This window comes from Pantherophis guttatus, chromosome 8 (assembly GCF_059756535.1).
Source record: "Pantherophis guttatus breed Tessera chromosome 8, ASM5975653v1, whole genome shotgun sequence".
Lineage (NCBI taxonomy): Eukaryota > Metazoa > Chordata > Lepidosauria > Squamata > Colubridae > Pantherophis > Pantherophis guttatus.
The window spans coordinates 30,316,862-30,332,353 of record NC_142070.1 but is presented as its reverse complement, the minus strand read 5'-3'; the positions used below and the strand labels follow the sequence as shown (position 1 = coordinate 30,332,353).

Here is a 15,492-nt window from a genome sequence, read left to right as displayed (position 1 = left end):
ATTTGATATTTGGCAAATTTTATAAAACATGACATAAAAAGGATCACAAAGCAGTTTATGATATAATACAAAATGTCATAAAATATTACCTGTGCTGATGTTTGAATGTGCTATATAGCTCAACGCTAGCTATTTTCAAGGCAGTTACATATCTGAATGTATCCCTACTTTTCCAGTGAAGGCAATACCTTTAGAAGCTCTGTCATTGTTGAAAGGCATGGAGGAACTTGTAAGGAAATATCTTGGAAAGGATGATAGCAGGGATCAAGGGAGGAGCAGAAGGAGAGGGAGGGAGGGAAGGAGGGAGGAAGGAAGGAAGGTTTCCAGTGCTTCCTGCCAGCTTCCCACAAGAAAACTCAATGGAGAAGCCAGCAGGAAGTCAGAATTTGCTTCCTCTCCCACAGCTTTTTTGCCCACCTATGGTCATTCTGTTTCTCTGTTTAGGTAAGGAAATATCTCTGGACAACAGGACTAGAACTCAGTAATCTGTAACAACACAACAATACAGTATAAACAAGTGGATTTTAAATCTTTATTTTGAAATTAAATTAAAATTGGGGTAATTACAGTACAAAAATATTTTTTACCTGATTGAGCGATACATCATGAAATCAATTGTTGTACATCTAGGAAATTTACCAATAGAACTTTCTTCAACTGGTGTATAAACCTTAATTTGTCGCATATGTGTATCTCTTCCATTCTGATGATTGGCTAAAACTGCAATCTGAATCATAAATGTGCGAATAGGTTTCTTATGAGTGTCAGTTAAGGGAACATGAATCCAACCACTTGGCTCCACTAATTCAAGTTGCTAGAAAGGAAAAGAAAGGTGTGTTATAGGAAACAGAGATAGAAAGAACTATGTTCAAATTATTTATTAGCATGAGCAATAAAATTAATATCTAATACTTCAGAAATTTTGCAGTTATAAATAAGTTATTTTTTAGTATGCTACAATCACCACCCTTGATAAATATGCTCCTGTGCTCTCCTCCACATGGCTAATGAATATACAAATCACAAAGGTGAACCTCCCCAATCCTTCATGTTGCATAACTCAAGTTGTTGCATTTTAATGACATGTTATTTTTGTGACCCCAGGAGCATTCACATGTAGCGATAAACCAACATTCTTCCCATGAAAATGCTCCTAGTAAACTACACACTATTTGATGGCTTGTAAATAGATTTTGCAAGAAACCCATATAATTCCATCCATAATTTAAAATTACATGTAGGATCTCTAATTTTTTTAAGCATCAGAAATCAAAAATTATGCCTATTGTTTCTTCTGATCTACACACTGCAACAAATAAATCACAGATATTATGATGGTTTGTTAGTAGTGCCTGTTAGCATGTTGTTTTTTTCATAATTTAACCAAAATATTGAAAATTGTAGCTTATTGTCGCATGCGAATATGTCCAGTAATATGTCCACATGGATAGCCAAAGTGTTAAAACTCAGATGTTAGCTGGAGACAGAAAAGTTAATTTTTGAATCTAAAAATAAGATATTAATTAAAATCAGTAAAAAAAAGATTGATTTTTTTTAAAAAAAACTAATATTAAAGGTAATTACATTCAAATTTACTTAAAAGGAGGTGTCATGTAATTCACTACAATGTATATCTAAAAGCTGGATACAGAATATATGACGCTGTCTTGATCCCACTGTTTTGGTTACATTGAATTGATTTTAATTGGGTTGTTTTAAATTGTGGCCCAAAAAAATTAATTATTTTTAAACTGTTTTTAAATTTTGTATGTTCTGTTTTATTTTGGCTATTCACCGCCCTGAGTCCTGTTGGAGAAGGGCGGTATACAAATTAAAACAAACAAACAAACAAATAAATAAATAAAAATGAAGCACCCTTTTTAATTTAAGCCAACTTTTAAAAACTAGATATCATACCATAATGATATTTTATTAAAATCAATAGAATAGTTACAAAATGGTATGTATCTTGTTCTATTAATTTATAATTAAATGAATGGAAGGTAAGTTTCCCATTGCCTTGCAATCTCCACAGCTACCTGCACTTCTTGAATGATATCTATAATTGGTTAATTGATGGATTTTTAGTGGAATGGATTGGACAGAGGTCCAGCCAATTTTGAGTGAGGTATTTCTCATCCAGCACTCCCCACCCTGTACTATTATGTCTCCCTCAGCAGAGTCTCCTGACCACCCAATGATATTTTTGATGGATCATTAGAATCACTGTTAATGTAACTGGAATTCCTCATTACAATCAGTGGCACCCAATCAGAAAATGCTGCCCACCTATCTATTTATTTGAACAATTGTTCCTTGATATAAGTTTTACATTCAGGCTAGCTTTTGTATTCCGAAATGTTTTCAGTCCATTTATTTCAAACATTTCTGGCAATCTATTATAGATTTCAGACTCAATTTCTCAATAGCAAAATAAAGTATTTTTCAGCCATTGCTCCCTAAATCACCTTTTGTCTTTACTTCATCAAACATTCAAGTCATATTTGTGTTCCCTGCTTCCGCGTCTCCTTTTCTTAGTGGTTGCTACATCCTCATCAATCTACTTTTTGACTGGAAGTCACCAGAGAGTTAGCTGAAAGATAGCTGGCTATTTAAATGTTATGTTATGTTATGTTGTGTTGTGTTGTGTTGTTGTTTGTTGTGTTGTGAAATAAATAACTCCTCTTTCACTTCTTCTTTGCAACACTGCCCTTTATAGCAGAATTTATGCTGCAGAAAGCTATTCAGAATTCAGCTATCTTACCAGATTTCTTAAAATTATGATTTTAATGGGTATGTTACTCTGCAATATAGTGAAGAGTCTTTTCTAATAGTAATATTATCATTGCCTGACTGATATCACTTATAATGGCAAAAATCAACCTTTTTCTCCTGTATTGGCTGTATGCTTGATGGTACATACTTGTATATGTATATACCTTGTTGATATATACATAGTTTGTTGGAAATGGATCATTATCCTGAATTCTGCAACTTCTGATCAAGGTCTCCCACATATCATAATATTAACTACAAAAACCCAGTTTAAATATGCTGCTGTGTAATTCCAAAGCTGGAACTGTCAACACATAAAGATGCAAATTTTGAGTGCCTGCCATTTCTTTGCTTAGGAAGGAAGAGAACAAGTTAATAGCAAATGATGTACCAATTCCAGCAAGAAAGTGAAGCATATCCAAGAGAAACTTCAGAAATTCCAAATGAGTCAAAAGGAAGAACACCACAGGAGAAACTTTATGAGAAACACAGAAGTTAGCTCAGTCAAAGGACTCACTGTAAAGAGGCAAGCTCATTGGCCTAGACATGTAACGACCACCTAAGTAGGTGACTGTGTGGCCCTCAGTCACCTCCTGTAAATGGTCTAGATATGGCTATTTCAGAGCATTAGATCAGAAAAGCTTTCTACTCGCTCAAGAAGCTAAAACAGACATTCCTGAATAGCCCACAAAATACACCCAACGCAAATAAATACTTAATGTGACTATAACTTTAACAACAATTTAAAAGAAAACATTTAATACAAGAAAGAACATTAAAATTAACAGTGGTATGGAAGGACATTGGTCAACACATCCCAATAAAGTTTTAAAGGAGATGGGGGAATCTGTGGTTCCCCATAAACTGGTAAACTATAACTTCTACCACTCCCCAGCATGATATAGGGCTAGGATGGCAGTTTAATAACTGTTTTAGAGAATGGGAAATTCTGCTTTATATAGGGCTTCTTTCAGACATGGAAATAGGATAAAATGTTGTGAGTTGGCTAGAGTTGTGTTTTACAAGTTAGGCAGCTGAATATATTTTTAAATAAATAAATGGAATCGAATATAGACCCATGATTATGTATTTTGCTATGTACAGACATAGCGGACAATGGTTGTATAATACTTTTCCCATGTAGGAAAAGAATGCCATGTATCATACTGTGATATAAATTAAAATGTGAAAAGTATTAAGGGTATTAAAAATCCAATTTCCACAGAATAATTTCTAAACGTAAGAAAATCACACTCTCGCCAAAGTGGTAACTAATATATACAGATGCAGTAACAAATTCTAGCACTGTTAATTGAACCAAAGAGGAGTTAAATGAATTGACTATCAGCTAAGCTCTTGAGAACTTGATATCATAGAGAGACTGTGTCAAGATTGAACTGCTTTGCTTCTTTTGAACCTTAGCACTATTCAACTTGCCAATTAACTGCGTGGAGGGAAGGGTGGAATGGAATGTTGAGATGTTGTGCACAGAGCGTGAGAGCCTGGAAGCTATCAAGGCCACCACTGCAGGTACTTGAGAAGGAGGTGGATTGTTCCCATAACAAAAGGACATTTCATAATTGGACAATGTGAACACCCAGGGGTGGGTAGAAAGGGAAGCTATTGTTTAACTAAGCAAGACTTTGTGTGGGGAAACCAGAGCTGGTTTTGATTCTTCAGTGGCAAAATGATGTAACCAATAAAGTTTTACTTTTGGGAATTCAAAGTGCCTGAGAGTGTTCACTTCTTTTGGGTCCGCTAGTTGGAAAGTTGACAGACTTTATATGTAGTAGCACTCTTTTGGATTTTAGCCATTATACTTTATTGATAACAACACTGAGAGATACATACAATTTTTTGGGTCTACCTTCCATATCTGATTTCACTAATAGACTTTATAAGATAACAAATCAATAGTTAATTAAGTAATCATAATAAATAGTAAATTTAATAAAGTCCTAAAATAGACATTTTAAAATCATATTTTTGTTCAAATATACATGGAAATAAATAAATGGATACATGTAATATAAATCAATTTAATCTGGGACTATATGTCTTATCAAGGTACATTTAGGGGTTTCACCATTATTACTAGTTTTTTCTCCAATGGTAGTATATTATTAAGTAGTCCATATTAGATGGATTTTGGAAAGTAAAATATAACCAAGTATTACTGAACACAAAAATTTAGAACAAGATTAACATTCACACAAAAAGTGGAAATATACACAAATAACAATTGGCTAAATTTTAGACAATACCTCATACAATGATTTAATATATTTATTTTGCAGATGATACATCCCTCTAAATGATTGTCATATTGGATTGTTTTAAGAATGACAACATGTCCGGTCTATTGGTTTTATGTTCTTTCAGCCAAGATCTGCAGACAAAGTGTTCTGAACAAACAAAAGAATTTTCTAAACAATCGTATTTGATAACTTGCAGCTTCTCTAGAGCATTAGTCTTTCATTATTGGAATGAAACTAATGGACTGCACTCTGACCTAAAGTGGAAGACAAGATGGGGTCACTATAATTTGAGCTTAGGGCTAATTTTTTCATACAATTCCGCCCCCACCCCTACATTAAAGAGAGATGTCAGATTAAAATATGCCATAGCCTGTGGCTTATTTGAATATGAAAAAGAGCTTGATAAACAAAGCAAAGAAATACTGGAGAAGGAGTCATGTTTTCATACAGAAGATTCTTAAAATGTACATAAAGGTAAAACCAGAAATTTATTTTTAAGGCCTAATGGACAAAGACCTTGAAAAAAAATTGGAACTTTAATTTTATATGATAGCCGCAAGAATCCTCTATGCACAGAAATAGAAAGATATTTTATTTCCCGCAATGGATGACTGGCTGCAAAAGCTGGTGAAGTTAGAAGAGATGGCCAAATTGACTGCTTTAATTAAAGAAAAGAATACAACTAATTTTGTATCTACTTGGAAACCACTTGTGGTCTTTGGGCTTGAGGTAGAAAAATATAAAACTTTGATTTTGGGTTTTGCTGGGTTTTTGTTGTAGAAATGGCTACTAATATTACTATGTAAAAGTAAAAAGCTGAGGTTGTATGCAGTGGTGGGATTCAGCCAGTTCGCACCACTTCGGGAGAACCGGTTGTTAACTGCCAAAGCAGTTTGGCAAACTGGTTGTTGGAAGAAATCATTAGGGCATTGTTAAATTACTTGAATCCCACCACTGGTTATATGTTATTACCTTATTCTAGTGTACTAAAAAGAATTGGAAGTCAATGCTTTTTTAAAATTTCCTTTTTTACCCTACACTTTACCTTCTCCTACTTTCCCATTATTTTCCTTTTTCTTTGTATTTTATATTTCGATAAACTAATAAACATTAAAAAGAGCTTGATAGCTATGGATTAGCCTGGAGCAGGTTTTATCAACCTTATCAACTTTAAAGAAAGTGAACTTCAGCTCCCAGAATTCTCCAGCAACACTGTTCTAGAACATGGGTGTCAAACTCAGAGCATCACGTGACATTTCATGATGTTTTTTACCTTCACAGAGCTGGGGTGGGTGTGGCCTGCACATGATGCATCCAATCCACGAGCCGCCAGTTTGACACCTCTTTTCTAGAATAACAAAACATAAATCTACAAACGTTTCTCTTCAGCACAAAAATTCATTTTAATTTTTTAATTTTGATTTTTTCCTACTAGCGTCAGAAAACATTCCAACACTGGCTGTTTTATTTTTCTCCCTTCCTATCCCCTTCTCTTGTATTTGGTTAACTGACTGTCCTACTCTGCACTAGATGTGGGTTATTTATTTTGCAAAGATCACCTATTAATATAAAATATTTGTCCATTTGTCACTGGGATTATATTAGTGTAAGAACTCGGCATAAAACTGCAATGCCTTTTGAAATAATGTATTTCACAGGAATCCATTTCCTTCAATTCTTCACTTTCCCGGTTTTCTTTGAGTTTCCCCAAACTTCAGAAGAAATTGGGGGGTAAGCAGCAGACCGTATTCGAGGCCAGGAGACTTCCCCTGCATGAGATTCTGGCACAGACGTTCTATTAGACTTAAATTATTCTAAACTTCAAAGAATAAATAATTAGTTATTTCTACTATTATATTGCATGCTATTTTTTTTAGTACTGTGGCTTGAAAAGACTCACGGAAAATACTTTTCTTCTACTTCCAGTCTTTGCATATTTAGTTTGTCCTGTTTTATATCATTCATAATGGAAAAATACTATGAATGTGTAAATGAAAGTTCATAATTTATTTCCAGAATTGTTTGTTATGTCTAGAGAGATCTCCTGAATATGACTAAAGGAACAAATAAAACATAATAAGCTAAGCAATGGTATTAAAGTATTTTTGCATCTGTACAATTGAACAGAAGTATGTTTAAATTTCAGCAGGTGAGAAGAACATTTTACTTCCTTATATAGGTAGTCTTCAACTTACAACAGTTAATTTAGTGACCCTTCAAAGTTACAACGTCACTGAAAAAAGTGACTTAAGACCATTTTTCACATTTGTGACCATTGCACCATCCTCATGGATGCGTGACCAAGATTTGGATCTTGGACGGCTGTAGTGTCCCTAGATCATGTGGACCCCTTTTGTGACCTTCTGTCAATGGGAAAGCCAGATTCACTTAACAACCGGGTTATAAACTTAACAACTGCAATTATTCACGTAACAACTGTGGCAAGAAGACCACAGAGCCTTGGTAGTACAGTGGTTTAAAGCACCCTGTTATTAACACAGCTGCCTGCAATTACTGCAGGTTCGAATCTTATCAGGCTCAAGGTTGACTCAGCCTTCCATCCTTTCTAAGGTAGGTGAAATGAGGACCCAGTTTGTGGGGGCAATAAGCTGACTTTGTATAAATATACAAAAGTATGAAGGCTATTGCTTAACGCATTGTAAGCCGCCCTGAGTCTCCGGAGAAGGGCGGCATATAAATCAAATTAAAAAAAAAAGAAGAAGAAAAAAAAAAGAAAAAAAGAAAAGTTGTAAAATGAGACAAAACTCACTTACCAAATGTCTCACTTAGCAACATAAATTTTGGGCCCAATTATGATTTGAGGACTACTTGTACTAATATAACAGGATCCTACTTCATTTATAGTTTTTGTAAAATACAAGTACATATAAATTAAAAAAAACATAAGCAAAAAAAATAGGACCCTGAAGTAAAAGCTGAAATGCTATAATCAAATAAATCTTTGGAGATAGAATGCTATTTTTATTAACCTAAATGCTGGATTAGGGAGGAAATCAGAAAGGGTGGTTCTATCTACTACATATTCTTCGTCTATCTTATTCCATCGTACCTTGGCATTTTCTGTACAAATGAATACACATTTTAAAATGTCTGTTTATAAAGACTAAGCATATTACTTAGCTCTAACTAGAAAAAACATATGCAAATATTAAATTCAATGAATATTTCATCTTTCAGTGCGTAAAAAACCAGCTATAAGGGTTTTGCAGCAATATGCAATGATATGAATACCTCAGGTGATGATCTACAAAATAGTAACAGTTTTTCCAATTGCATTTAAAGTTTAAACAATCTGTCTTGTTTTAAGAAAAAGAAAAAAGTAATAAATTTTTAAAGGTTCTGTTAAAGATGGCGCTGCTAATGAAATGCTCGATGAAATGCTCTCTAGCTGATTTATCAATTGTTGTTTGTAACTTATAATTAATGATTGTAACTATAATTATGATCTATAATCTAATATGATTATTACTTGCTATTTTTATATACCCTATGAGCTTATGCACCGGAGACAAATTCCTTGTATGTCCAATCACATTTGGCCAATAAAAAACATTCCATTCCATTCCAAATTAGCTTGAAATTCTTATTTCATAAATGTAGAAGTCAAAGGGAACATTATCTCTCACCTTTTTATCTGCTAAACTTTATACATGGTAGGGTAAAACAAATATAGAACACTGTGGATTCACATGAAAAGATTATCTCTAGCAATTCCTTTTTGGTTTTGTTTTAGAACCAGGATTTTGAGCGATCTAAGGCAGTAGTGTTATTTCAATGCCAGATCATTATCTCAGCAATAAATACAGCAACTGTATCAGAGAAAACCATGTTTTTAAAAACTGAAGAGGATATCCTGCATTCCAAGTATAACAATAAATTGTAATTGCTTGCATGTTTTCTATTCTTGACCACCTACAAGTTATTCCATTATGATTACACTGACCTGAAATTATAACCAGCAACATATTTTTGCTTTAGGCAGGTCACCTAACAATAAGGAGATGCCGGAAGTTTAGAAAACACTATTTAACTAAGTGAAAGCTAAGGGAAATGACAGATTTTGTAAATAAAAAAGGCAACAACAGTAGCTTTTTAAAATTACTTTTTCCTACATCTTGTATGGGAAGTGAAGAACACTTTTAACTAAATACAAATGTAACTGATCTAGCCAATTATATTTAGATCATATTGTCAGCCAGCTCTTTTTAAGGCTAGTGTCAAAAGTGCTTGGGTCAATCTTTTTTTAAAAAAATAGAAGCTAAGGGATAGTTCATCTAAAATGAAAATCAAGTTTAATATCTTCAGTAGTTACATTCCAGTATTAAATTATCTTTTCCCCAACTACCACGCATGTATAAACACAAACATTCCTTGATTCCTTCCCCTTTCAAGACAAAAAGAAGAAAACAGGTTAGTAGAGCATTGCTTTTTTCTGAGAAAGCAGAAAAAATATATTTATCTAATCCTCTCATCTCCACTGAGATGAGGATAAAAGGTTTTTTTAAAACCTTTTTTTCAATGTGGTAATGACCAGCAAATTTAATAATATTCACTACAAACTTTAAAATGTAAAAGACAACAAGACTCAAGTATTTTTTTCCCCCCAATATTCCAAAGAGAACTTTTAAGGGGAAAAAATGGTGTGTGAACAGCAAACACTGATGTTCACACAAGCATGCTGCATGTGCAGCTCAGCAGGCGGTATTTCTGTTTTTATTGGATTAAGCCCTGGCACAATGGAGCTTCAATGTCATAACTGCTTATTTCATTGCATGCCAGCCTTGAAAACAACAGGTAAAAAGAAAATAAAGCCAAGCGCATAAAAAGAGAAAGCTGCACCCTACCTATTTTTTCTTTTCAGAGAGTCACAAGCTAGAATGTTCTTAATTCTTCATTTCAAACTATATAATTTATAACCATGACACGAATAAGGAAGACGCACAAAGCAGAAAATACAGAAACATAACGTTCCTGAGGTTCAGTTTACAAGGACCTCACACAAAGTTTTTTTTTTTTTGCTCGCTAGTCTGCTAGAAACAGCATTATTTGCTAAAAATGCAAAAGCTGCCAAAAGCTATGGCCCATCTAAAGCAAACATGTTTAAGATGGAAACGGAGAGCCAGTGCTGAAGGAAGCCAGAGGATAGTATAATAAAATTTATCTTAACCCTGTAGAATAGGTTGCTCTTAAATAACTGTAAGTAAGTTGTGCTCGCACATCAATGGTCTGAGTTATGCAAAATACATTATGTTAATAAGAAAAGTAATTAGAAAGTTTGAACTGTGATTAAGCTATTTCCCCTCCCCCATCTGTCAAGTTATTGGGAATTCAACACTAGTCTTGGTTCACATGCTAGAACAATGGGAAAATTTTCCGAATGGTTGAATGCTAACCCTGACAAGTGTGGAGAGCCAACTACAATACATTATATGGTAGCATAACCTGCCACCCACGAAGCTGAGAGCACAGCTTTCAAACACATGCACTGAGCTGTAAAACCACAAAATCCCTTATTACATATTGTCTCTTTTACTTTAGGTGAAACATACCATCATTTCCCCCTCATTACAAATCTAATGGACTTAACTTTTTTTTTCTGCTAGCTTTCCAATCAATTAAATAATCATTTTAAATATCAGGTGCAACGCAAATCATTGCTTTTCAAAAGACAAAGAACAAACGATCACCTTTCTCTGGCTTATAATGAATCTAAGCATGTCATATTTGTGGTTCTCAGAACTTATTTTTGATTTATTTAAAAAATAAATGCCTCCCCTTAATTCTTTTCGAACCCAACCCAGTCTCTTTCTGTTTGATATTTCTTGAGATTTAAATAGACCATGAACTGGAGCAACTTTATCAAATTCTGCTCTGTTGGAAAAAGGAATGCATTCTGCTAATTTTTTTAATAGTTGTGAAGGACATGTAACTGCCACTATAAAAAAAAATTTAAAGGTAAATCATAGTGATATGTCAATAGCTTTCTAATATTATATAGAAAAGCTGAATTTTTTACACAATAGATGCTTTCTTTGACTGCATAGTGATAGCTTCACAAAAACAAATTTTAGGATACTCAGATGTACTGCTCTAGATGTTGGCTTGTTAATGCAAAAATCAGGCATGGTTACAGAATGACAAACATACTCCACCCTCATTACAACAGAGTGCAATCACCAGCCAAATACTCATTACAACAGAGTGCAATCACCAGCCAAACTTTGTGATTTCATTAAAAAGAAGTAGCGCAAAAGTTAAAAGGGGGGGGGAAAGGCAAACTGAAATAGGAGTATATTAGTCAAATTCTTAAAAATATGTTCCAAGACAAAAGAAAACTTCTTAGTAAATGTTTTCACTAAATGTTTTACTAAAGCATTCATGTTTATGAAAAGAGCAAAAGCCCATTCAAACATTTAGTATGTGCACATTTGGTACATGATCTCCTAACCTCTATGTGACTGACTCATACATTCCACATTCTTAAGAGGATGTTCCAGTTTCTTATGGAACTTTTTAACTTGTAATTTTGTTGGCAGAGAAAACTTGTTTGGTATGTTTGTTATATAGTGACAGGGTCAATGAGTCTAGTGACCTATTGGTCATTCTGCCCAATAGCTCAGCAGATTGTTTGCTTGAACCTATTTAGAGCCTACTATGAAAGAGAATACAAGCTATCCACTAAGACGTAATTAATAACTCTAAATGCAAATTCCAGCAATACACTATTCTGAATTTGCGTCACTCTTTATGGGCATTGCTTATAGTTCATCAATACAATCTTTCTGGAACTTCTTGTGCAAATCCAAAATCTTCTTGAAAAAAATGTTACATTCTTTCTACCAGAGAATGCCATACTTAATTGAAGACTTACAGTACTGGGATATGGTGCCATTCAAAATCTGTCATACTAATAAGAGCTTCTCTTAGATACTGAAATACTTACATCATATTACAAACTAAGCAAAATGTACTTACTTTTTTGTTCTGATATGAAAATAGGCAACTATTGAAATGTTATAGGAACAAAGACAATTCCTAATAAATATATCTGGCTATTCCTCCCAACACCCATGGAGAAAAAATAATTGATAATCTAAGTGTAAATATATTTGGCAAAGAACTGAAATTCTTCAGAATGTGTCATGAATTCATTTTACATGAATGCATATTGTACATAAAGGATCAGAATGAAAAAGAAAGCTTTTATTCCCAATGTTGAAAACAGGAAAAATGAAATCATTTCTATTGTTATGGGGCCATGCAGACAGACTACATGGTTGTATCAAGAATGCCCTAATTAAAAATCTGAATTAGCTATAAATCTGAAAAAATATATCAATAACTAATTAATTCAATTACAACATGAAGAGAAAAGTAAGGTGATATCCTTGCTCCACTTCTTTTTTAATTTTTACATAATGAATGGTGATTGACATGGTTATTCTGTCATGCTGTTAGGGATGTGAAGGGCCTTTAGATTCTTTGCTTAATATTGTGGAAAAGAAAAATTGATAAAATAACCAAAAAAGCAAAACGTTTAACAAAAGACTATTCATAATTGGTATATTAATGGCAATAATACTGACCAAATTAAATGCTTTAGGTATATTAGGTATTATCTTTCATTTCTCTGGATGCAGAGACCACAGGCTTGGCCCATATATCACAGATTGGCAGATGAGTGCTTCAGCCATATTGTCCTTTTAGTCTACATTCTGGCTGCCCTAAAATTATTTTGAGGAAAACAATATTGCACAATTATTATAGGAGATTCAACTGGGACATTCAACGAAGGGCAGAGTCCAGGTATTTGAGATCCATTATGGAAGAACCAAGATAGAGTCAGTTTTGTCTAGTGATTAAGGCACCAGGCAAGAAATCAGGAGACCGAATTCTCTACTCCCAATTTAGGCATGAAAGCCCAGAAGGATAATTTTGGATCAGTCATTCTCTCTCTGCCCATGATGTCAAGCTCAGGCAACAAGCTGATCAGTCAATTCCTGTCGCAATTAATAGGTCAACATTCAAATGGATCCGAAAAAAAGTGGACCCTGCACTTGAAGGAAAATACTAGGAAGAAAAAATATTTATTTGAGCCCAGATATGCATCTAATACACCTTTAAGACTCAGAACTAAGAATTACAAGGACAAACGCATGGATCTGGATTGTATCTTTAATTTCTGGCTAAAACTACTATTTAATCTAATAGGTCTTACATTCCTAGTTAACAGGGATAACAGCCAAACTACCTGGAAGATATCCATTACAGAAAATCTGACAGTCTATGGCAGTGATAGAGAACCTTTTCGGCACTGAGTGCCCAAACCGGAACATGCGCGTGCTGGAGTGCCGAAAACCCGAAGACCAGCTGGGCAGTGTGCATGCGCATGCCAGCAACCTGATTTTCAGTTTTCCACTGGTCTTTGTGCGCGCCTGAGCGCCGGAAACCCGAAAACCAGGTGGCCAATGCGCATGGTCTTCGGGTTTCCGGTGCTCCGGCACACGCAAAGACCAGCTGGCTGGCACACCTGCACATGCCGGAAACCATAAGAGCAGCTGGTGACAGTATGCGTGCCCACAGAGAGGGCTCTGCATGCTACCTCTGGCACGCGTGCCATAGGTTCACCACCACGGCCTATGGTTTTCCTAATTAGGCAATACAAAGGATGGGATATGACCATGACCAAGTTCATTGGAAAGGATCCGTGATAGAGGATCGCAATGTGATTTCAATTTCAGTCCTCATGGCTAGATAAGAGTTGGAGACCATCTTTTACCACCAAAGCAGACAATTATCACCAATCCTTAACGGACAATAGATATTGTAGAGCATTTGCTCTGGATAAATTCAACACACTCCCTTCAGCAGTTATTGATGGTAAATATGAAAAAAAACTCTTCCATGTACAACTTTGCCTCTGTGACTCCCACACCATGCAGGATGTTCACATGTCCTGTTGCACCGTAATGTCTATTAGAACCTGTACAATTTATTAATTCAGCAATTCCCAGGAAGAGATGACTATTGATACGTCTCTTTATCTTCTAGCAGATAATACCAATATTACTGCCAATAACACAGTCAAATTGTGCCTTGCTTCTACAAGAAGCAACAAATTGTGTCCAATAAAAAAACTACCTTATTTTTCGGAGTATATGACGCACCTTCCCCCCCGCAAAAGGGGGTGAAAATTTAGGTGTGTCTTATACATCAAATGTAGCCCCGCCCACCCATTGGCCCCCACCCTTTGGCCTCTGCCTCACAGCAGTTACCTCCTTGCAAGCAAACAGGAAGAAAAAAACAGCTCCTTTCAGCTTCAGCACATCCTAATTAGCACAAGTTGATTGGATCGGCCTCCCGACTCTCAGCTGATTTGCTCTCAGCTGTTTTGTGCAAGGCTCTACTGCTTGCTGCAAAGAGGTAAATTGCTGGAGCAGATTTTTTTTTTCCTTTGCTAATCAAGCTATCCTGAAAATGAAACTGAAAGTAAAACAGGCTGTTTGCTGTTTGTTGCAAGGAGGCAAAATTGCTCAGAGGCAGAGGGAGATTTCTTTTTCTTCTTTTCCTCACCCAAAAAGATAGGTAGTCTTATATTCCGGTGTGTCTGATACTCTGAAAAATACGGTATGTTCCTTTGATATTTTTAAAATCTTCCCCTCCCCCTTTCTTTTTGTCATAATGTTTAACTCTTTTAATTGCCATTTTTATGATGTATAGAATTTTATGTATATATGTGTACACATGTACACATATTGGTCAAAAACCCACAATAATTTTTACTTGAACTGCCTCAGATGCTAAGCTCTGGTACAGTTGAAGAGTTTTTCTAGTACTCATCTAGAATACTGGATACTGGATGAAAAAAAAATAGTAAACGTTTCCTTAAAATAAATTCAAATTCAAATTCAAATCCTATTGAATCTATGCACACATTTATGTAATTAGCTCACAACAATAGGAAAATGGGTCCCACCCACCCACCCACCCCCCCAAAAAACCAATGATCTCTGCAAGTCCTTAATCTAAGGTTGTTTTTCTCAGAGACTTCAAGTCAATCTAAATTTCTGGCAAACTCATGGATAGGTCCCTCTAGTTTTCTTGGCAAAACTGTTTTAAGTGGTCTGTCATTACCTTCTTCTGAGATGTTTTTAATTACTCAGTTTAGGGCTGAAGGTGATTGGCCTGAAGTGATCCAGCTGGATTTCATACCTAAAACAAGATTAGAATCCCCACTCCCAGTCCAATGTCTTAACCACTGCAAACACAACACAAATAAATAAAATCTGTAAGAAGACCCATCAAATGTAGAGTTGAGGTATGTAAAATGAATATACCCACTCCTCATTAAGTGACACAGTCACTAAGCAGACACATTCTCTTCCTTAAAATCAGAAGTGAAATGGTGCTAAAAAATTGGTTGCTCAGATATGACTGT

At 35.0% G+C, this 15,492-nt stretch overlaps 1 protein-coding gene across 6 annotated transcripts in view; it reads right to left on the bottom strand.

Moving 5' to 3' along the window:
* Nucleotides 1-518: 518 nt before the first annotated feature.
* Nucleotides 519-15,492, bottom strand: part of ANAPC10 (anaphase promoting complex subunit 10) — a 30,391-nt gene continuing 15,417 nt past the window's right edge. For 3 of the 6 annotated variants that reach the window (XM_060686859.2, XM_060686860.2, XM_060686861.2), the window contains exons 5-6: nt 6,307-6,381; nt 519-814 (exon numbers count right to left, since the gene is read on the bottom strand). In XM_060686859.2, the coding sequence (XP_060542842.2) occupies nt 584-814; nt 6,307-6,381 (306 nt within the window). In that variant the 3' untranslated portion in view covers nt 519-583. The remainder of the gene's footprint in view (nt 815-6,306; nt 6,382-15,492) is intronic. The other 3 variants (XM_034442922.3, XM_087874521.1, XM_087874522.1) reach the window with 1 other exon arrangement.